This window comes from Monodon monoceros, unplaced genomic scaffold (genome assembly GCF_005190385.1).
Source record: "Monodon monoceros isolate NGI ecotype Baffin Bay Population unplaced genomic scaffold, NGI_Narwhal_1 Super_Scaffold_3, whole genome shotgun sequence".
NCBI classification, from domain to species: domain Eukaryota; kingdom Metazoa; phylum Chordata; class Mammalia; order Artiodactyla; family Monodontidae; genus Monodon; species Monodon monoceros.
This window is the reverse complement of record NW_021703780.1, coordinates 40,266,870-40,289,215: the sequence shown is the minus strand read 5'-3', so window position 1 is coordinate 40,289,215 and position 22,346 is coordinate 40,266,870. Positions and strand designations below refer to the sequence as shown.

Genomic DNA, 22,346 nt, shown 5'->3' with positions numbered 1-22,346 from the left:
CCCAACTAAGCCCTCCTACCTTCCCCCCCCCCCCCCCACCTTTGCCTTCTAGAACTCCTGGAAGTTTCCAACTGGAGGTTTTAATTTGAAAACTCCTCCTTTTCTTAAGTAGTTGGTCCTGAGGTGGCTGCTGTGGCCCCTCACTCTGAGTCAGGGTCCTTGTCAGGATGGAGGCCCCAGCTTCAAGCCCTCGATCCCGAATTTTGGGCCACTCCTCCATGTTCCGCTTTTTCCGTAGCCTGGTGGGGAGCAAGGGCAGCCCAAAGAGCTCAGACAAGGCCCTGCTGGGGGGCCAGTCTTGTCCCTTTCAAGAGCAGAACGCCACCCCTTTGATGACTGATCACCAGGGAGGAGCAGGGCGGGAGTCCAGGCCTCCTGCCACGCTGCCCTACACCCTCTCTGTGGCCCTGCCACAGCCCGATCCCTCGGGGCTGGGGCTGGGGGACACAGGGCCCCAGACCCCCACCCCCGTGGAGGTCCTGAGGGTCCTGGCTCAGGGTGTAGAGGTGAAGCCAGTCCTGCCCACAGGAAGCCAGGAGGTGCTGGGCAACCTGTCTGAGTTGGAGGAGAGGGAAGAGGAACAGAGAACAGACAGAGGCAGCAGGGGATACAGGGACCTCAGACAGGTGAGGGGCTGGGCTGTGGATGGTGGGAAGGAGCCTGGGATGGAGGAACTGGGGGGAGGCCTGGATGTAAGAAGGGGGAAGGATGTGGGCCTGAGATGGGAGGACCCAAATTGGGGAGGGGCCAGGAGCAGACTCCTTGGGTGGACAGAGGACTGGGTGGGCATGGTTGGACAGACGTGTCAGGGGTGGAGAGGAGCCTGGAGATGTGGGGAGGGGGGTGAGGCAGAGATGGGGGTCCTCCCGCAAGTGAGTGGTTGTGGATGGAGGCACCAAAAGGAAAGGGGGATGCTCTGGGTTGAGCCGGGGCTCCAGTTACTTCCCAGCTCCCATTCCTGGGCCCCACTCCCCCCACCTTCCCTCCCCACTCTCTCCCTCCTGGTTCTTACTCTCATTTGGACCTGGCACCCACCCCTGGTGAGGAAGGGGGCCCACTTCTCTCTCTGCTCCCCATGCCCCTCCTCACCCTACTTTTGGGGAGGGATCATCCCCTCTGTGATGAAGACCCCAGAGGGCCGAGCAGGGAGTAGTTGGGAGCAGGAGGTTAGAGGAAGCTGAGCAGGGCCTCTAGGAGAGCCTTGGGGGGTTTAGGGGGCCTTCACCACATCTCTGGGCCCCACCTGCCACCCCCATCTGACTATGCTTTGGGATCAGGGGCCACTTTGCCCAAGCCTTGGCGGTGGAGCAAGGATGCTTGCAGAGGGCCATGGGGCCACTGGATATCAGCCCCGAGACCTTCACCAGGGAGGAGGAGAAGGAGCGTCTGCTTGATGGTGAGTGTGGTGGCCGCAGGTGTGGGGGACATGCCAGGGGTGTAGGGCCGGGAAGGACACAGGGCAGTTTGAGGGGACGCTAGAGGCGGGCTGCCTGGGTTTGAATCCCACCTCCACTAGGCCAAGCTGTGTGATGGTGGCGAGTCACTCAACCTTCTGTGTCCCACTTCCCTCATCTGCAAGATGGGAATATGACAGTACCTGTCCCAGAGGGCAGCAGCGAGGATTGAGTGAGGTTTTCTCTGCGAAGTGCCTAGAACTGTGCCCAGCATGTAGCAGGTGTTTGCTAAAGAAAACAAGGAAACCTGGCCCTCAGCTCAGCCTCCTGATGGCCCTGTCCTCCTGGGCCTGGGCTGCCTCTTGTTGCTGTGAGCTATCAGTGACCACTACCGCTCCACAGGAGACCTCAGGCTGGCCTCCTCCCAGGTGGGGGCAACTCCCTGGAACCGCCTCCTCAGCTTGTACAAACAGCTCCAGAAATCGGCCACGGCCAAGGTCAGTGGGGCTAGCTGAAAGTGCAGGGTGAGGCCTGGGTGGGGCCCAGGGGGGCAGCCACCTGCCTGCACCTCTTGAGAGCCGTTGTTCCCTCCTGCTTTCTGTTCTGGGTCTCCGTGGGCGTGGGGGCTGCAGGCTCGGCCCCACCCTCCTCACCTGCTCAGTCATGGGCACACCCACAGATCCCTCTCAAGGAAGGCCTGCCCTGTGAGGAGAAAGGCGGGGAAGAGGAAACAGAGGAGGAGGACAGCTCACTCAAGCTCTGTGTCCCAGGCATTGTCACCCTGCAGTCGCTGCTGCATAAGACTTTTAGGTCGACAGATACAGTGGGTAAATGTGGTGCCCCCACCTCCCCACCCAGCCAGCTCCCCCACAGAAGGAGCCCCACTTTGGTCAGTGGCTCATGGATGCGCTACCAGTTCTGACCACCAGGTGGAACCAGAGGACCTAAGATGACTGCCCAGGCTGGGGGAGCTGTGTGTGGCTGCTAGCAAGGGTCCTCCTCCCTCAGGTCCCGGGGGGGGGGGGGGGGGGGGGAGGGGGGGGGCAGCAGAGGGGGGAGGGGTGGGGGGCGGGTTGTGACTGGGACTGCGGCTCCTTGAGCACCACCCTTTCCCAGCCTGGAATTCTAACTCCTTCAGTGGCCACCTCCATCCCTGGTTTTCCCATCGTGCGTGCACTGCTGTGACAGTACCCCCAGAAGGCCCCCTCTCCCACTGCAGCCCCCTTGCCACCCTGACATGGTGAGCAGATGGCTTAGTGGTAATAACATACTCCAATAAAATCACTGTTGACATTTTCATAGCCATTACTATGGGCCAAACCCTCCTCTAAGCACTTTTCGTGAAATACTGCATTATAACTCTGAGGTAGGTCCTGTTATAGTCTCCACTTCACTGTGAGGAAACTGAGGCACAGAGAGGTTAAGTAACTTGTCCAAGATCACACAGCTAGTAAGTGGCAGAGCTGGGACTTGATCCCAGGAGGTTTGGGTTGTTCCAGATCTGTGCTCTGGAATTGGTGGCTGGAGGGGGCAGGGTGGGGTAGGGCAGATGTCTGACCCTTGCATGCTGTCCCCAGGAGGTAAGTAAAGAGACCCACACTCAAGCTGGCGGGAGGGAGCTCATGGAAAGCAAGTGTCCTGGGGAGGGCAGGGCAGTGAGGAGGTGTTGTCTGGCTGGCTCCAGGGACTGGATGGAGAAGGGACCTAGCTGGGGGTGACCAGGGGATGCACAGGGCTGGGTGAGGTTTGGAGAGCCAGAGCCACCTCCTCTCCCTTCGATCCCCAGCAGGTTGTCCACCCTTCTCCTGCCTGTCCCATGCCCATCTCTCTGACTCTCAGGTTTCGTGGAGTCGGAGTTAAAGAAGCTTCTGGTAGTGCAACGGGAGTCCCGCCTCTGGAAGATGGGTGGCCACGAGGGCCGGAAGCTGCTGACCCAGCCAGAGATCACCCTGGAGGAGGCAGGCATTGTGGATGTCCAGGTATGCCCGCCCATCCCGCCCCCACCCTCTGCCTGAGAGCCCTGGGGAGAGTGGGGCTGGAGGCCTCCCCTCTCCGCAGCTGCTGGCCCAGGCTCCAGCCCCCATGCTGGGCAGGAAATGCTTAACTCCTTCTTGGTGGTGGTATCTCTGAGAGCAGGATCCTGACCCCCTGCACACACACTCCTCCATCGGTCTCTCTCTCACTTGACCTGAGTCCATTTTTAAGGCTTCACTGCCATTCACTTGCTGTATGGCCTTGGGCAAGTCCCTTCCCCTCTCTGGGCCTCAGTTTCCTCATCTCTACATTGAGGGGACTTGTCTAGGTGGCTTTAAGGCTTTCCTGCACATCTGTCATTCGCATAATGTTGCTCTTTTTCTGTTTTCTCTCCCATCCACACCCACACCAACTCCCACAAACACACATAGGTGCGGGGGAGTTACCTACCTGGTCACACCAAGGACCACCTACAGCCCACCCTACTTGACATTGGCCTCAAAGGTTAGGCCTGTCCCAGCTTCTCTGAGTGCACATTGATGGATATGTTGATGAAAAATGTGTCAATGTCCTTTTTGGGTTAATTTTCACTCATTCACCAGCTCATCCTTTCATTCAGTGGACATCTGCCCCTGACGGTGTGTGTAGTTTACAAAAGGAAGGAGCAAAGTCTTTAGTCGAAGTCTCTGACCTGGCATGATTTGCTCTGTGACTTTGAATGTGGGCCTTGGTTTCTTTACCTGAAAAGGGGACCATTGGAGGATCAAATGAGCTGACGAGTGTGTAGCTGTCAACTTCAAAGGGCACTCCAGTGTCAGGGATTATGACTCACCCCTTGGGGGTCATTAATACCAGAAATACTTGCCTACCGGGTACTGAGGGGCAGCCTTCCCGTTGTCTTGAGCCTGCAGGCTATGTGTCAGGGTGCCCCTCTGTGCTCTGGAGAACCTCACCCTAAACCACACAGGTGGTCACTCTGGCAGGGCCCCTGCTTTTGTCTTTTCCTGCTAAAGGGAGCTCTCCTCCCCTCTCCCCTCCACTCCAGGACCACCCCCTGAGCCGGCCTGCCCCAGCCCCAGGGGTCACAGTCCTAGGGTAGCCTGAGCATCACTGGGGGCCCCTAGGGAGTTTCTGGAGTAGAGGACCAGCTGAGTCCTCACTTGGGGACAGGGCTGCCTCAGGAATATCTTCCTGCTGTGGGTGTTAGAAGGATTCTGTCCTCATTACCTCCCCCTACTCTCTCCTTATCTGCCCTCAGAGACACCAAGCTGAGGGGGGAAGGAAGCTTCCCCCCAGCCTTTGGGGAATGCTGGGGACCTGGGGGAGGGGCGCTGAGGCACCAGAAGCACCACCCTAGGCTGGAGGGAAGGATGCAGACCCCCTTGGTGTGGTGTCTAGGATAGAGGTGAAGGAGGGGAGGGCTTGGCTGGGGTGCCTGGCTCCAGGGGCTTCCCAGGAATCTCCCAAGCTGGAGGAAGAAGGTTACCTCCATTCTATGGGAGGGAGGTGGCTCAGGGCTAGTGGGCCTGGCCTGCTGTGGGCACCTGGGGGAGGGTCTGGAAAGGTGGCCTTGGGGTGCTTGTCTCTGAGGGCAGGTGGGATGGTTCTGGGGGTACAGAGCAGGAAGAGGAGAGCCCAAAGATGCAAAGGCATCTTCCTTCACCCACTTCCGCCCCCCAGCACCTGAGGAGATGAATGAGATGGAAAACTGGCCTCCAGAGTGAAGCTGGTGCTGGCCTGAGTCTGCCTTGCCCCGGGTCCCTGCAGCCTGTGTAGAGATGTATCCGCCTCCTCTTAGGGCACCTCAAGGAGCCCCTGGGGCCAAGGGGTCTTTAATAAATGGTGTCCATGTGTCTGCAGGGTGGACCTGCCCGACACACTGTCCCCACTCTTCAGACTCAGGCCTGTGATGTTATTAATAAAACTCAATTTGACTTTGGCCTTCTTACCTGTCTGTCTGCCGACCTGGCCCCTCATCCTCCACCCAGGAACAAGCTCAGGGTTCTCAGTCTAGTTCTAGTCCATGCCTACAGGCTGCCAGGCCACTCCAGCCGCAGAGCCCTGGGTTCCATCTGAGCTGGAGGATGGGAGGTTTAATGCACCTGACCCAGGGGTGGGGAAGGACCTGGGGCCCAGAGTGAGCTCCGGGGGAGCCCCTGCTGCCACAGACCCGCCCGTCATAGTCAGAGCAGCCCTGGTTTCCCTCCCTCCTAAGTTCCCAGGCCTGGCTTGCAGCCTCCTCGAAGGATCCGGGAATTCTCCAGCAGGAAGTTCCTGCCCAGCCATCACGGGGACAAAGCCAGGAAAGCAGCCTTGGGACCATGGGGACCTGCCTCAGGGGCTGGGCTAGGGGGCAGGTGAGGGGGCCCTGGGGTTGATGGAGAGGTGCCACAGGGGTGGGGGGGCAGGGCTCCATCCTGCTGCCCCTGGTCAGGGCCCACTAGGCCATGCTCAGTGCCAAGTGCCTTTGGGGATCCTGCGCGGAGGGAGGTCCAGACATCTAGAAGGCCCAACCCTATCTAATCCCAGAAACAAGGATGGGCTTGAGTATTGGCCGTGGCAGGGCACACCCTCATACCTGGCTTCGTGGGCATCCAATGGGAGGGAGGGCCAGGCCCAGTTTGGACACCAGGAGGTGCTGTTTGCCAGGAGGTCCAGCTGGCTCCCGGTAGGACGCTGGTTCATTCCCTCCCGTGCTGGTCCTGGCTGAGGCCCCAGCACACGTGTGAGAGAGAGCTCACACTGCCCAACTCTTATCAACACAACTGCTATTTACAGATGTGTGTCTGGCCTTCTCCATGGGGCCCCCACTGTGTCCAGCCCGAGGCCTGTGCAGAGCTGAAGTTCAATGTCAGAACATGGTGGCCACTCTGAATAATTATCATGATTGATAACAATAGCTGTTTGTTGGATGGATGGGTGTGCTTGAGGTGGGGGTAGGGAAACTGCAGCCACCTGGCCTCCTGCCCCAGCCCCGCCCAGCCCAGTGAAGTGGGGAGCCGCACCTCCTCCCATCCCCCAGCCTGGGCTCAGGGGAGAGCTTGGAGATGAGACTGGCTAGTGATTCACAAGTGGGCTGGGGCTTTATTTTCTCTTGGGCTTCCTGGTCAGGCCCCCCACCTCCTGGAATCCTTGACTCAGGCCCTGAGCTGAGGCCCGTGGAAGGGCCCATCTGGACTGTCCCCCTGAGTCAGCTGGGAGGCAGCCTTGTGATCATATGACTCACCTGGGCCCTAATTACTTCCTCAGAGTGTTGGCTGCTGGGAAGGGTGGGGGCCCTGGAGGGCAGCCTGTAGGCTCCCTGGGTGCACGTGGACCCCTGGTGTTCCCTTGTGGACATAGCACTCCTCATGGACCCCACGGAGGGGATACCTCTCTGCCTTCCCCCTTCCTGATAGGCCCCCAAACCTGGTGCCAGCCATGCCCAGGCTGGAGGAGGATCCCTGGGCCCAGAGCACTCCAGGACACAGCTCTGCCCTCTCCCCCCGTTGCCTTCTGGGTGGGGCTGGCCAGCAGCCCCTGGACACAGGCAGGCACCACAGTGTGTTGGGGTAGACTGGGCCCAGCTGGCACTCAGGCTCCTTGGCTGCTCATGTGAGCCAAGTGGGCACTCATAGGCCATGCCACCTCAGCTCCCAGGGACAGGAGCATCTCATCCTTGAGCCCCACGAGAGTGGGCTGCTGGGGAGTAGCGGGGCGGGCACCTGTCTGCTCGTCTCTCTCCCTTTCTGTCAAGTGAGGGTCATGGCACCTCATCGTCCACCCCGCCTCCCCCAGGGTTCCTGTGAACCACAGGGAGGAAGGTCTGTGAGGCTGGGAGGCGCAGCTGCCGGTGCGGGAACAGGAGTGGGGTCTGTGTGCGGGCACAGGTGTGAGGGCCTCTCCCCGGCCCCGAAGGGTCCTGGGCCGGTTCCTGTGGATGGGCCTGGCCTGACACTCATGAGTGGTGAAGGCAGGGGTGACGTGGCCCAGGGACCTGCGGGGGGGGGGGCGGGGAGGCGCGGCGGGCAGGTGCAGAGGGCCGGGTGCAGGCTCAGCGCACACGTGGACAGAGGCCAGACGTTTCTGAAAGGCTTCGAGGGAACACTGCCGATGCATCTGTGGGTCTGACCTGAGGACTGGGTGGCATTTAAAGTTTTCTCCTCTCCAGCGTGTGCAGACAGCCGGGGTGGGGGAGGGGGGAGGGGGGGCGGGGCATGCACCACTTGTGCAGGCTGGGCCCTGCACCAGGGCACTAGGCTCAAGGGTGACAAGGCTCTGAAACCCCGAGAGGTGCCTCTCTCTCATTTGCTCAAAAGGGCCAGTTGGGGGGGGCAGTGGCCCTGGTCAGTCCTGCAGGTTTAAGTCAAGCTGTTATGTCAGAACTTGCCAAGCCTCTGCCCCTCTCCAGGTTTCTCTCCACGCCCCCCATGCCCCCACCCCCCGCATCTTCCTCCTTCTCTCTCTGTTGGTAGCTACATATGGGTCTGTTTCTTTTCTCTCTTTCTTACTGTATGTCTGGAGAGATAGAGGTGAGAAAAGCAGCCCCTAGATCCATTCTGAGGGTATGTGGGGGACAGTGGTGGCTGAAAGGAAGGCAGTAGGTGGTGGTGGGGGGAGAGCAGGGTGGATGGTCCCAGGGAAGTGTGGGCAGGGTCAAAGGCGGGCCTGCCTGCCTGGGGAGACACTGGGGTCTCCCTCCCTGTGGGCTCCTGGGCATAGCCTTTGAGGAAGATGCCATCTTGGGCCCTGTTCAGAGGCACTGGTTGTCAGCCTTGCCTATCCCTGGGGTGAGGGAAGGACAGAACCACTGTCTTATTTTCCAAGTGGGAAGGGAGCTGGAGCGCAGAGGAGCAGAGGGGAAAGGCTCAGCTGGGTGGCAGCCGAGGCTCCAGCTTGACAAGCTCACGTGACTGCTGGCAGGTCCCTGACCTCTCTGAATCTCAGTTTCCACATCCTTGAAATGGGCGAATCACAGGCTTCTCTTGTGGACTGAATGAAGTGCTGTTTGGCAGGGATCGAATAATTATTAAGCACCTACTACATTCTGTTCTAGACACTGGGGAGATAGAGCAGTGAACAAGACACACAAAACCTTCACTTTTTTGAGCACTTACGATTGCTAGTAGGATATACAGCGAACATATAATGTATCAGGAAGTGACAGGTACTATGAAGAAGCTGGCTAATAGGATACTCTTTCAGAGTGATGGGATGGGAAGGGCCATTCCGAGGAGGTCAAGTGGAAGCATGGACCAACAGGAAGTGAGTGCAGGAACCATGGGAATGTCGGGGAAGAACATTAGAGCTGAAGTGCAAATGCCCTGAGGCAGGAGAAGGCCTGGGGTGTTTGACAAACAGGAAGGAGACCTGTGTAGCTGGAGGATAGAGTGGGAGGAGGAGTAACAGGGTGAGATCAGGAAGGAAGGAGGAGGGACTTGCCTGGTGGCACAGTAGTTAAGAATCTGCCTGCCAACGCAGGGGACATGGGTTTGAGCCCTGGTCGGGGAACATCCCACATGCCACAGAGCAACTAAGCCCATGCGCCACAGCTACTGAGCCTGCGCTCTAGAGCCCACGAACCACAACTACTGAAGCCTGCGCGCCTAGAGCCCATGCTCTGCGAAAAGAGAAGCCACTGCAATGAGAAGCCTGCACACCGCAACGAAGAGTAGACCCTGCTCTCCGCAACTAGAGAAAGCCCGCAGCAACAAAGACCCAACGCAGCCAAAAATAAATAAATAATAAATAAATTTATAAATAAGCCGCCTGCCAGTGCAACACGAGTTCGATCCAAGGTCAGGGAACTAGATCCTGTATGCCACAACGAAGATCCCGCGTGTCACAACTAAGACCTGGCGCAAAAATAAATTAAAAAAAAAAAAAAGACCTTCTCTCCCTGCCATCCATCCCTCTGTAAACTTGCACTCTAGTGCCTTTGCTGGGACCCCAAATCACAGCCACAGCTTCCCAAGCCTTCAAAGCTGCTGTCCCCCCAGGTCTTCCCTGCTACCCCCGTACCCCTGCCTATCCTGTACAGCTCAGCTCTGGCACTTCCTCTTCTCCTGGAGTCCTCACAGCTCCCTGGCTATGGGACTAATGGGATCTATGTGTTTTCCTGCTCTCTAGCCTGGACAGACACATTATGAAGGCAGGCCCTGGGGGGGTTTGTCCCTATGTCTGCAGTGTCCAATGTACTGGCTAGCACAGAGCAGGCTTAGCACAAGGTGCCAGACTGAACGAGCAAGGGAGGGGAGGTGGGAGGAGGGGGCTCGGGGACAGAGCTGGAGTGGTAGGGGCTAGATTACATAGGGCCGTGTCTGGCAACCTCAATGGCTTGGCATCCTCAGTGCAGTGGGAGCCATAGAAGGCTATAGAGCTGGGGGAAGTAGCATGACAAGATGTACAGTGGATGGGGGAGTGGAGGGAGCGGGGGGCCAATTAGGAGGCTGTCACAATTGTTGTAGTGAGAGAGAGAAGTGAGCCTGAGCTGGGACAGTGGCAGTTGGGGTGAACAGGAGGACACTTGGGCAGTGCTTCTCAACCAGGGCAATTATGTCTGCCAGGAGACATTTGGCAATGTCTGGAGACACTTTTGTTTTGTCACAACTTGGGGTGGGGTCCTACTAGCATCTCATGGGTAGAGACCTCCCTATGTTTCCTCATCCTTAGTAAAGGTTATTAGGAGGATTAAATGGGTTAATACATGGCCAGTGTTTAGAAAAGTGACTGATACGTATTAAGCACTAGGTAACATGAGCTACTGTTATCTTAAAACATAAATCCTTAAAAAAAAAACCCAGTTTTTAAAAAAACAACTAAACATTTAAAAAATAATAATAATAAAAATAAAACAGGGCTTCCCTGGTGGCGCAGTGGTTGAGAGTCTGCCTGCCGATGCAGGGGACACGGGTTCGTGCCCCGGTCCGGGAAGATCCCCATGCCGCGGAGCGGCTGGGCCCGTGAGCCATGGCCGCTGGGCCTGCGCGTCCAGAGCCTGTGCTCCGCAACGGGAGAGGCCACAACAGTGAGAGGCCCGCGTACCGCAAAAATAAATAAATAAATAAATAAATAAAACAAAAATCCTCTGTTTAAAGCCCTGCACTGAATCCTCATCGCCCAGGTAAGAGCCAAGTCCTTCCAAAGGCTGACGAGTCCCCTCACCACCCGGTCCTTTTCTGTCTCCCACCCCATCTCCTGCTGCCCTGCTTCTTTCTCTGTGTGCTCTGGCCACACTGGCCCCTTTGCTGTTCCTTGCACACACTCAGCCTACTCCTGCCTCAGAGCCTTGGCACTTGCTCTTCCCTCTCTGTTGTTTCTCTGCCTCTAGGAATTTACATGACTCCCTTCCTCACGTCCTTGAGATCTTTCCTTAGCTGTCAGCTGTCACCTTCTCGGGGGATATTTCTTAACCACCCTCTGTAAAAAAAAAACAAAAAAATCTATCTCTTCCAACTGGCTGTCTCCCTGTGCCCCTCCCCTGCTTTATTTTTCTTAAGAGCACTTTCATCGTCTAACACATCATGTATTTAGTTTGTTTATGTGCTTATGGTCTCTCAACTGGAATGTGAGCCTCACGAGGCCAGGCACTGTTGCCTGTTTTGTTTGCTGCTGTGTCCCCAGGGCCTAGGACCTTACTAGTACCTTCCAAATACCCTTAAACATTACTTAAATGAATGAACGAAGTGAATGAAAAGCCCCACCAGGACTCAGAGAGGTAGGAAGGGAATGGAGAGAATGTAGAATTGTGGAGGGGAAGGGAGGGCCCAAGTGGACCTCTGGAAGGACCAAGGTCTTGGCACAGTCTGGGGCACGGAGCCTTGTTCATCTGTCCTCCCCAGGCCTTCCACCCCCATCTACTCTCTGGGATCGTCCTTCAGGCAGTGCCGGGCTCTACCTGCCATGCCCTGAACACACCACCCCCAGTCCGGGCAGATGACGAGGCCTGAACGAAGTGTCCTTTCCCCTCTGATAAGCTGCCTTCTTCTAGGGGCACTCAGGGCAGGCCATATCCTGCTGCTTAGGAAGTGCCTGAGGGCCTGGGTCGGCCTCTGGAGTGGGCATGGGGCCGCTGCAGCAGCCGCCCTGCCCAGAGGCCCAGCAGAGGAGCAAGGGCAGCGGGCCGGACAGACCCCTGCCCACCACCAACCCCAAGCTCGCACCCATCCCTGATTCTCATTCATTCGACAAATCTCTCTTGCAAGCTTGTTGGGAGCACAGCTGTGAACAAGGGTTCCTGGTGGGGATGGATGAGGAATGGCAGAGACTGGGTGACAGGCTGCCAGACATGGGGCGCTGGCCTGCCTTGGGCACCTTGCCCTGGGGACAGTGGGGACAGGTGGGGTGCTGAAGGGACATTTTACTTCTTGGCTTGGGGAGGAGCTGGAGATGACGGGTTTATCCTACTTCCCTGATCCCCTCAAGTCCCCCTCCCCGCATCTCTGCAGGTGTTTCCATGGTTGATGGTGCCAAAAGGAAGCTGTCAGTGGTTTCTGATGACTATCACCAGCTTCTTGAGAGCCCTGAACCTGAGAACCCAGAACCAGACTCCCAGCCCCTCCCAGCCCCTCCCAGGGCCTCCTTCTTGCTCAGCCCCTCCCTCCTGAAGCCCTTTCCTCCCCGGGGTCCTGCCTCAACTTTTCCATCCCTGCACAAACTGGGTCCTCGGGGAGGGGAGTTTGGTGACGGAGCACAGTATCTTCTAGGGGGTAGGGTAACCCTCCCACATCCAGCCGCATGCGTGAGTCCTTGCACACACACGTACACACTCAAATACCCCTCGGGCACATGTACCCCTGACCCCCCCACACCTCTCTAGGTTGCTGACCCACCCTGGGCCTCAGGGCCTGAGGGCTCCCTGGCCTTCACTGTCACAGGCGGGCAGGATGGGGCCGAGGCAGGTGCTGAGGGCCAGGCTCTACATTCTTGGGGTCCAAGTTTTCGAATCTATAAGATGGGTGCTGGCTTGAGGTCTCTTGGTGTCCCCCAGGGCCTGTAACCTTTGAGATCCCAGGTAGTACAGGGAGAGAGACCCGTTCTGAGATGTCACCTGTGCTAGTTTTTTCTTTTCCTTAGCAACCTTTTAAATTAATTAATTAATTACTTTAAATATATTTATTTATTTATCTTTGGCTGCGTTGGGTCTTCATTGCTGCGCACGGGCTTTCTATAGTTGCGGCTCGCGGGGGCCACTCTTCATTGCGTGGGCTTCTCATTGCGGTGGCTTCTCTTGTTGCAGAGCATGGGCTCTAGGGCACGCAGGCTTCAGTAGTTGTGGCACACGAGCTCAGTAGTTGCGGCTCGCAGGCTCTAGAGCGCAGGCTCAGTAGTTGTGGTGCACGGGCTTAGTTGCTCCCCGGCATGTGGGATCTTCCTGGACCAGGGCTCGAACTGGTGTCCCCTGCATTGGCAGGAGGATTTTTAACCACTGTGCCACCAGGGAAGTCCACCTGTGCTAGTTTTAAAACATGGGCCCAACATCCTTTGGCTCTCTTCCCAGGGAGAGGGGATCTGTGTCATTCTCCCCTTGGATCTTGGAGGGCTATGATTGCCTCCGTCGTAAAGTACCATGGGAGTGATGCTATATGACTGCAGAGGCTACATTAGAAAAGGCCACGCAGGACACTTGCTCTGGGATAAACCAGCCCCCATGTAAGAAGTCGGAGGCCACATGGAGTCAGTCTCATCCACAGCCCCAGCTGAGCTTCACCCCCACCCCCGCCATGACAGCACCACCTGCCGGCCGCGCAGGGAGCAGCCATCGTGCACGTACAGCTCAGTTGCATCTTCAGATGACTCCAGCCCCAGCCAGCGTCTGACCCCCACAGCAATCACACGACAGACCCCCAGCAGCAACCACCTAGCCAGGCCCTTCCGAATTCCTGACCCACGAAACTGTGAGCAAAATGAAATGGCTGTTGTTTCACATGACTAGGTTTTGGAAAATTTGTTAGGTAGCAATAGTAATCAGAACATTGTCCCCAAACCTTTCCCAATTCTTCTCTTAGTTGTCTTCCCACCTTGTCTCTCAGGCTGAACCCCGCCTGGTCTGGACTCAAAGGCCTCAGAGATGGCGGCCTGGGCTCTGAGAATGCAAAGTGGGAGCTGAGGCAGGCTCCCCACCCTCTCCCGAGGAAGCGCTCGACTTAGGCTGACAGCAGGGACCAGCCAAGCATTTGACAGATGAGCCTCTGGGCGGCACCTCCACCCTGGTCAGTCCCTCCTGTTTAGCCAGGGCCAGGGTGTCCCTGGTGCCTATCTTTGTGCCCATGCTGGCCCTCAACCAGGCTCTGCTCTCAGCCCCTGGAACCCCTGTCTCCAAGGCCTGGACTCCTGCCCCAATCTGTTAGCTGAACAAGGCCGGAGCTGGATGAGCACACGATAGCCCGTCACCAGGGCTCAGAGCTGCAGAAAGCTGGGGCCTGGGACATGGGTGGGGTTTGAGGTTGACGGGGTGAGAAGGATACATCAGAGACGGACCTAGCTCCCCGAGCTCCCCAGAGGGACTGGGCGCCACATTGGGAACTGGTAGACAATACCTCCGTGACTGACATCTGTCCCTTCCCTGCCTCACTTCTCCACTCCTCTAACTGGAGTTCACTTTGGTCACCTCCATTCAGGTATGTGTCCCCGAATCTCAGGGTCTGCATCCTGGGGAACCCAAACCAAGACAGAGATGTTGAGATGAGTCCTCAGTGAACTTACAATCGGGCCTGAGAGGTGAAATCAACAGAGTTAGTATGGTGAGGTGCCAATAAGAAAGTGTACATAATAAAATTAGCAGTGAAAACCTGCCTCTGTTAAGCGCCCCCTCTGTGCCAGGGACTGGTTACAGGGCACGATGTGTGTTATCTCGTTGAATGCTCACCACCATCCTCTGTGGTTGGTGCTTCATTATCCCCATTTGACATATAAGGAAACAGGTTTAGGGAAGTCGTTTGTTCACGGTCAAGAACTAGGAAGTGGCAGGTCGGCCTGGAGAGCCCGGGCTCCGATTAGCCTTGGTCATTGTGCGTGTACAGCCCCACAAAGGGCAGAGGTCCTTGGCACAAAGGGGGGCATTTAAGCTGAACCTTGAAGGACAAACAGACATTGGGAAGATGGAGAGTCCTGGAAAAGGCCTTGGGCCTCGGTTTCCTTTTCTGTCAAGTGGACATAATGACCGTAGCCCTTTTCGGGCTCTTTGAACATTACATGAGCTGACAGAGACATAAAGGGACCATAGTAAGTGTTCAGTAAGTGCTAATTCCCACTGCCTCTGAATGGGACCAGTGTGCACTGTGGGTGTGGTCCTGGTTGCAGGTCTGAACAGGTTCTGGAGGCAACCTTCCAGCTCCCACTCCCAGCACTTGGGCCTCAAGGGGAGGAAGCTGGAGGAGCCACAGGAAGTTAATTTGTCTGGAACCCCTGAATTTGGATTCTCACTCAGGCAGCCTAGCATATTCCTCTTCTAAAGAACCCCGCCTCCTCTGGCACCCAATCCCTGAGTCTCCCATCCCCAACAACCTGGAGATCCTCCCTGCTGTCGAACCACTTTCCCTCCTGCTGTGCATTTTGTCTGTCGGGACAAAGGGGGAGCTAATGAATCGTGGTAGTTGGCGCTGGAATCTGCTGGAATCAGGGCAGGTGCAGCCTGTGCGTGGACCACAGACTGTGGTGCCCAGAGGCAAGGAGGCCCACCTGGCTCAGGATGGAGGGAGCCGGGCCAGGCCCCACTGGAAGGTGGAGTCAGGAAAGAACTAGGTGGCAGCCGGAGGTGAAGGCTGGAGGCACAGGCCTTGGTGGGGTCCCTGTGCCAGCTGCGAGGGTCCCCCCGGCCACCACCAAGGAGGAATTCGGGGCAGGGTCTGCGAGGGCAAAGGAACAGTCCTCTGTCAGGCATAACTCCTGAGTGAACAAATTCCCCTCCCAGGTTCCCTGTCTGTGACCCTTCTGCAGGGTGAAGATTAAGAAGACACAGGCTCTGGGGTCAGGCAGGCCTGAGTTTGAGTCCCACCTCATGTCACTTATTGGCTGTGTGACATTGTGCAAGTCCCTTCACCTCCCTGAGCTTTCTTTATCTGCAAAATGGAGACACCTTAGTAGCCGTACAACCGTCACCCGACCTGTTAGGTAACAGAATTTCCCTTCCTCATCCATTAGCTGTTTGATTGTCTAGACCCTCAGCTCTGTGAGCCTCTGTTTCCTCCTCAGTAATGAAATGGGGACAGGGCTGAGGGCCGGCTAGGTGCACTAATGCAGCCAGAGCGCCACCTAGGGGTGGGAACCAGTGTCGGCAGTGAGTGGTTGCTACTGTTTCCCTTTGTGGTTCCTGTTCCAGGCGCCTAGTCTTGGGGGGGGGTCTTCCTCTCTGCTCCCCCAGCCAACCCTGGGAAAGTACTGAGGGCCGGCTGATGAGCTGGGGGCCACTCTTGGGAGTGGCTACGCTTAGAAAGAGGGCCTAGAACAACATCAGTACCAGCCAGAGGAGGGAGTTGCTGAGGTTGGTTCAGCTGGGTTGTCAAGGGTCTGCTGGGGCCAGGGGAGCCCTTGGCCTCCTGCCCTGTAAAGAGCCCCGCACACAGCACAGATTCCATCAATGTTTGTCAGGTGGCTGGATGCAGCCCTCCTCACCAGAACGCTGCCCTGAAGATCCGAGGCCGGGTTTGTTCACAGTCAACCAGGAGAGCCCCTTCCAGAGAGAAGCCTGCCCAGCTTCAAGGGCCCAGGCTCAGTGGGTTTCTGCAGCATCTGGGCCTCAGGAAGGCAGTACCTTGCTCAGCACCAGGGCTGCCTTCGGAGGTTCTGTGTCTGGGTGGTAATGGGGGCTGGGCTTCACCAGGTCTCAGTAAGTCTCCTGTCTTCTTGCCCAGCAGGCCAGGGAGCTGGGTGGGGGTGTGGGAGGAAGAGGCTGATAGCTGGGCCCTGGAATCCCTCCCCCCACTCCCCCACTGCTCTCCATCTGGCCAGCAGCCTCCCCCACTGCCCCAGGACAAGGGCCCCAGTGTCTGTTCAGCTCCCAGGCAAACAGCAGGCCTTTCTCTCCCTCTCCCCCTAGAGTGGAGTGCCTTGACCATGACCCCTCCCTGCCCCCTCCGAAGGGCATGGCACACCCCTCTCTGCACAAATCTCTTCCTTCTGAAAGATCCAGAAACAAAGGCTGGCAAACCTGGTGTAGGAGCAGGTCCTGTCTGCTGGGTGAAACCCTCAGCCATTCCGAGCTGTGGCCGGGCAGCCCAGGCTCGCAGGCCTCAGTCCTGCCAAGGTGGGCGTGGGGCGCAACTGGAGGCCAGGGCCCAGCCCAGGTGGACTTGACATCATCCTGTTCGTCTCCTGCCAGACAAAGGCTGCTCCTGCCTGGCCCTGGCCCCAGGGAGGATTTCGTTCTGGTGCCCTTTCTCAACAGGATCACCACGCTGGTGTTCCCCCTCCTCCAAACCTGCCTCCCTTGTTGGCAGGTGAGGTGTAGAGGCCTGTGGAGTTTCCCCTCACGGGGCAGGGTCCCCCTCCTGAGTGTGGAAAGAGAATTGCCAGAGGCCTCCCTCTTCTCCAGGGGTCCTGCCAAGGTCCTGACCTGGGCATCAGGAGCGGGGTAACCTCAGAGGGCGACTGGGAACTGTAATGACACAGCCTCCACTGGAACCTCCACGACTGTTCAACTCTGACTTAGAACGGGGGTGGGGGTGGGGGTGGGGGTGGGGAAGGCACGTGCAGGCCAGCCCAGCCCCCTGTACTTCCTCCTTCTGCCCAGTGGGTCCTCAATAGCTGATTATTGGGGAGGGGACTCAGAGGTCAGCTTTGTGGAAACCTCGATAAAATCTTCTGTCTCATAAATGTCCCCTCCTTGGTCATCCTATAAAACAAAATTCCATTATTAGATTGTCACTGCTTTAGATCTACAAGCACTTCTCTTTATTGAGAACCCTGAGGACTATGCCAACGAAGACAATTATAGAGAATATTTGCTGCTCGAGCTAAATGTTTTACAAAGTAGTTACTTATGTTAGATATTCTCCATTCACCCCTCCAGATACACTGTCCACTCTTCTGTGCTTGCTCTGTGTCCTGGGAGGCTGACCTCTATGGCCCGAATTACCCAGGCTCCCTTGTCCTCTGAGCCAATGGGAGGCACTGGAAAGAGACTGGAGGGCAGGAGGGGAGAGAGGTTTGGTGTTTGCTCCATTGGCTCCTTTTTGGGACTGGACTGGTAACAGCTCTCTGCAGTTCCTAGCTCCAGGCACTGCATCGCCCCTGGCTGGGGTCTTAGCCCCGCCCACACCTCTGCAATTCCATCCGTTCATTAACCTCTCTTTAATTACGCACTGGGAATGTGTTGCCAGTTTCTTGCCAGGATCTCACCAACACAGCTCTCTATTCTTATTTTACACACAAGGACACTGAGGCCCGTGGTGGGGGGGGGGCAGCTTCTCTATAGAGCGCTTGGAGCCTGCACTCCGTGGTCTTGCTCCAGGACTTCTGCTTTTCACTGTGAAGGTGCCCAGGGCAGGGTCACCTTACCTGCCAGCCGACACCTCTGCGCAGAGGAAGAGGAAAGACCTGGAGTTGGGCCCCTTGGATTCAGGACTCCAGAGCCAGGGGGTTTCCCTCTCAAGAGGCCAAAATTAGCAGTGGGAGGAAATCACTCTTTCTTCTGTGGCCAGTGGGAAGGGCAGCAGCAGATTCTTTGATCTCTTTCTTCACCAGGCCGGGACCACGTGTTCAGGTTAGCTGGCTACATTCCTCCGGTTGGTTTCCTCTCCAGGCCCTTGCATGTGGTCAGTGGTCAGCGAATGTCTGAAATAAATAGATATGGCATTGATGACTGGGAGGTGGGGTGGGGGGAAGGCCAACAGAGCAAGTTCTGTCTCCTTTCAGACTCCCTGGGAGGGTGACTCTGTGTGTGTGTGTGTGTGTGTGTGTGTGTGTGAGTGGGAGTGCAGGCTGGCAGGGCCGGCAGCCCTGGCTGTGGCTGAGTGCTTGCTGAGGGCTGAGGTGCCCGCCCAGGGCAGCTTATGGCATGGGGAAGGAATTCTCTGGGAACCCCGGCAGCGGGCAGGGTGGCTGCAGCACTGAATCAGCCCTTCTGGCCTGAATCCACCCCTCCCCTCCTGGCCCTACGGCCACATCAGGAGCAAGGGGCTGCGGAAGCCCTGCAAACTCCCTGTTATCTGCCCGAAACCATGAGATGGCACAGCTAGCATGGGGCTGGCGTTCCTGCCCCTCCCAATCCCAGACAGGGAGGGCCAGAAAGAGCTCAAAGAAAAGTCAGCACCAAGGGTGAAATCTGGGAAGGTGATGTGAACTCTGGTTACAAGAAGGAACCGGAGACCCAGAGAGGTCTGTACCCTCTGCAAAGTCACACAGCAGAGCTGGGGAGAAGTCTCCAGAAGGTAGGTGTGGTGGTGGGGAGGCAGGGGAGCATGCTGATGAAGGGGGCCTAGGATTCAGAGCTGGCAGCCCCCCCACACCCTCCAGTTGTCTTATCGCCCCTGCCCCCAACACACACACAAAGTTCCCTTTGATTCCAGGGGAAGGGTCTGAGCACCAACCCCCTTGACCCCTCAGGTCTGGGTTGGATGGAGAATAGGGGTGGGTTTCCTGTAGGTCTTCCTGCGGGCGCTTGGAGCTTGGGGAGTGAGACTTTGAACCTCTTTAGTTTTGGTTATAGGTTAAACATCCACATAGTCCAAAATTCAAAAGTTGAAAAAAGAGATACGGTGAAAAGGAATTTTCCCCATGATCCAGCCCCTGCCCCTCAGTTCCCCTTCCTGGGGGCCCCTGCAGTCACTGTCTCCCTGGGAATCCTGAGTTTGGAATTTCTGACCAGAGTGTCCCATTCCATCTGTTTTCCCTCTAGAAGAGGCCCCCCCCTTGGGAGGGGGTGCTGGGGGTACCCAGTCATGGAAGTTGGGGCCTGAACCAGTTGCCATGAGGATGGTGGTGGCCTCCTTCCTGGGCCTGAACTTGGCCCCAGCTTAAGAGTATCCTACTCAAGCCGCTCAGGAGGGGTGCGGCCCATCGGTTCTCCTTTCCAACTGCTTAGAGAACCCCTGGAAGCTCCTACCTCCCACCTGGGGACCCAGGTGTCCGACACCCCGAGCTGGGGCTCCCACAGTCTCCCTTTATCCCCTGGTATAATTTATATACTTTCCCCATCTTCCTGCTCCTTTGACAGTTCAATTACACTCAGATTTAGTGAACACTTATGATATGTCCAGCCTGGTCTGGAGACAAAAAGTGAAATGGACACAGCCTCCTCCATCCAGGAATTCATGGTCTAGAGGGGGAGGCTAAAAAGGAGAGAGATCATTACAATTCAAGATGGCTTATGATATGTTCTCTGACACTGGGGGTACAAAGAAGTTCCAGGCTAAAAAGCCTGACAATAGCAAGTGTTGGTGAGGGCATGGCTCAGTGGGCATACTTCTAGTGGCCGGTGAAAGGGTGACTTAGAAAGACCACTTTGGAGCATAATTTGGTGATTCCTAGGAAGTTGACCATGCACCTTCCCTGTGACCCAGCAAGTCCACTTTCTAAGTTCTCACTCTGGAGTAGAGTTTTTCAAACTTTTGGACAGGTATCCTCAATAAGCATGAACTGTGATCCAGAACGTGCCACACACACCTTTCACCCTAATGGTGACTCCGGTGACATGTGATGTACATTATTTTCTAATCAATTTTTTTTTTTTTTTTTGCACACAGGGAAAAACTACTGGACTGCCAGGGAAGTCCCTCTAATCAATTATGAGTTTTAAAAAATGCTGATCTTGGGGCTTCCCTGGTGGCACAGTGGTTAAGAATCTGCCTGCCCATGCAGGGGACACGGGTTCGGGCCCTGGTCCGGGAAGATCCCACATGCTGCGGAGCAACTAAGCCCGTGCACCACAACTACTGAGCCTGAGCTCTGGAGCCCATGAGCCACAACTACTGAAGCCCACATGCCTAGAGCCCATGCTCTGCAACAAGAGAAGCCACCACAATGAAAAGCTTGTGCACCGAAACCAAGAGTAGCCCCCATTCGCCGCAACTAGAGAAAGCCTGGGCGCAGCAACAAAGACCCAACGCAGCCAAAAAAAAAAAAAAAAAGACCCAATGCAGCCAAAACTTAATTAACTAATTAATTTTTAAAAATGCTGATCTTTACCCACTCACTTGATTTCATGACCCGCAAATACATCTGAGTCCATAGTTTGAAACACTCTGCCCTAGAGACACTCATGTGTTTGCACAAGGAGACAAGAATGTTCACTGCAACATAGTTGTAATAGCCAAAACCTAGATAGGGCTTTCATGGTCACCGACCAGATAGATAAACAAATTGTGATGTGGTCAGGAAGTGGACTGTCACACCTCTGCTCCAAGTACCAAAGGATACACATGGGGTGATACTATTTATATAAAAGGTAAAAAACCTGAAGAGTGATAGGGTGCATTGTTTATGGATACATCTGTACCTGGTACAAGCATAAATCAGGACAGTGGTTCTTCCTGGAGGGAAGTGTAGTTGGGAGGCATCCATAAGGAACTTCAACTGAATTTTTTTTCACTTTTTTTTTTTTTTTTTTTGCGGTACGCGGGCCTCTCACTGTTGTGGTCTCTCCCGTTGCAGAGCACAGGCTCCGGACGCGCAGGCTCAGCGGCCATGGCTCACGGGCCCAGCTGCTCCGCGGCATGTGGGATCTTCCCGGATCGGGGCACGAACCCGTGTCCCCTGCATGGGCAGGCGGACTCTCAACCACTGCGCCACCAGGGGAACACTTTTTTTTCACTTTTTCACTGAATTTTTAAGGTTTAGTTTAAAAATATATATATTGGAACCACTTTGCCAAATATTAAGATTTGACAAAGTTGGAGGAAAGGTACAGGGTGCTCACTATATTTTTGATATATTATTTTAAATTTAATAGTATTTCTAAAAATATTTCATAATAAGACTTAAAAGATTGCTGCTCCAGGACATCAGGGAAGGAGAATTTATTCTGACCATAGGAATACAAAGAGGGTGGTGGTGGAGGGAACCCCAGGAACCTACAGAAGTGGGACTGGACGTGGTCCTAGGGAAATGAGATTGAACATACTCAGTTCTTCCTAACTGGGGGATGCTGTGCTGATGGCTTTATCCCACTTCCCCCACATGTTGGTACAATATTCTCCCCATTTAACAGACAAGCAAACAGGGGCCTTTAACAGATGGAAATGGAGGCTGAGAGAATTGCCTCTGGAAAAATGGCAGAGCTGGGCCTCTAACCCAGGCCTATGAGAGTCAAAGCCTGCACAGTTCACAGCACGGTGCTTGAGGGGTGACCTTTGTGTCTGCCGAGGGTGCCTGAGTGGGGAGGGGCGGGGACAGACAGGGTCTGGTGTGTTGAGCTAAGGCCTGTAGGCTTGATCCTGTGAGTGATGAGAAAATGCAGGAAGGTTTCAAGCAGGGGAGCAGGACAGTGAACTCACTGGAGCTGTATCATCAGTTTCTTAAATTTTATTATTTTTTTGACCAACTGAACCTTTCTTTAAACAAACTCTAACTCAGAACCCAGATACATAAAAGCGCTTACAGTGGAATTGTTTTTGCAGAGGCAGGTGACCAGGGGTCTAGAGCCCAGGGGTGGCTCCTCTGGGAACACAGCATGGATGTCGTGGTTCCGAGGAATACACAGAAGCAGTGTGTGTGGTAGGAGGCTGCCAGGGGCATCCCTACCAGGGTTTCTCAGTTGGATGACAGTTGTGTTCCCCTCCTCTGAGCCCTTCTGGTTGGTGGAGGGACAGAGGCTCAGAGCACTCCCGATCTGGGGGTGGAGGGAGAACCAGCGGCATGTGCTTTTGGCAAGATAGGCCTGACCTCCACTTCCTGGCTGTAAGACCTTGGCTGAGTTATGGAACCGTCCATTTGAATCTTTTTTTTTTTAATTATTAGTTTTGGCTGTGTTGGGTCTTCTTTGCTGCGCCTAGGCTTTCTCTACTTGCGGTGAGCTGGGGCTACTCTTTGTTGTGGTGCGCAGGCTTCTCATTGCGGTGGCTT

General features: G+C 55.8%; 1 protein-coding gene across 5 annotated transcripts in view; it reads left to right on the top strand.

The window, feature by feature from the left end:
* The window catches only part of LOC114907655 (gametogenetin-binding protein 1-like), a 79,396-nt gene extending 74,127 nt beyond the window's left edge, over positions 1-5,269 (top strand). For 4 of the 5 annotated variants that reach the window (XM_029243397.1, XM_029243399.1, XM_029243398.1 and 1 more), the window contains 6 exons: positions 529-626; positions 1,278-1,396; positions 1,797-1,891; positions 2,074-2,221; positions 3,234-3,373; positions 5,049-5,269. In XM_029243397.1, coding sequence (XP_029099230.1) covers positions 1,330-1,396; positions 1,797-1,891; positions 2,074-2,221; positions 3,234-3,373; positions 5,049-5,063 — 465 coding nt within the window. In that variant the 5' untranslated portion in view covers positions 529-626; positions 1,278-1,329 and the 3' untranslated portion in view covers positions 5,064-5,269. Of the gene's footprint in view, positions 1-528; positions 627-1,277; positions 1,397-1,796; positions 1,892-2,073; positions 2,222-3,233; positions 3,374-5,048 lie in introns of those variants that run through there. The other variant, XR_003796757.1, reaches the window with a different exon arrangement.
* Positions 5,270-22,346: the final 17,077 nt, after the last annotated feature.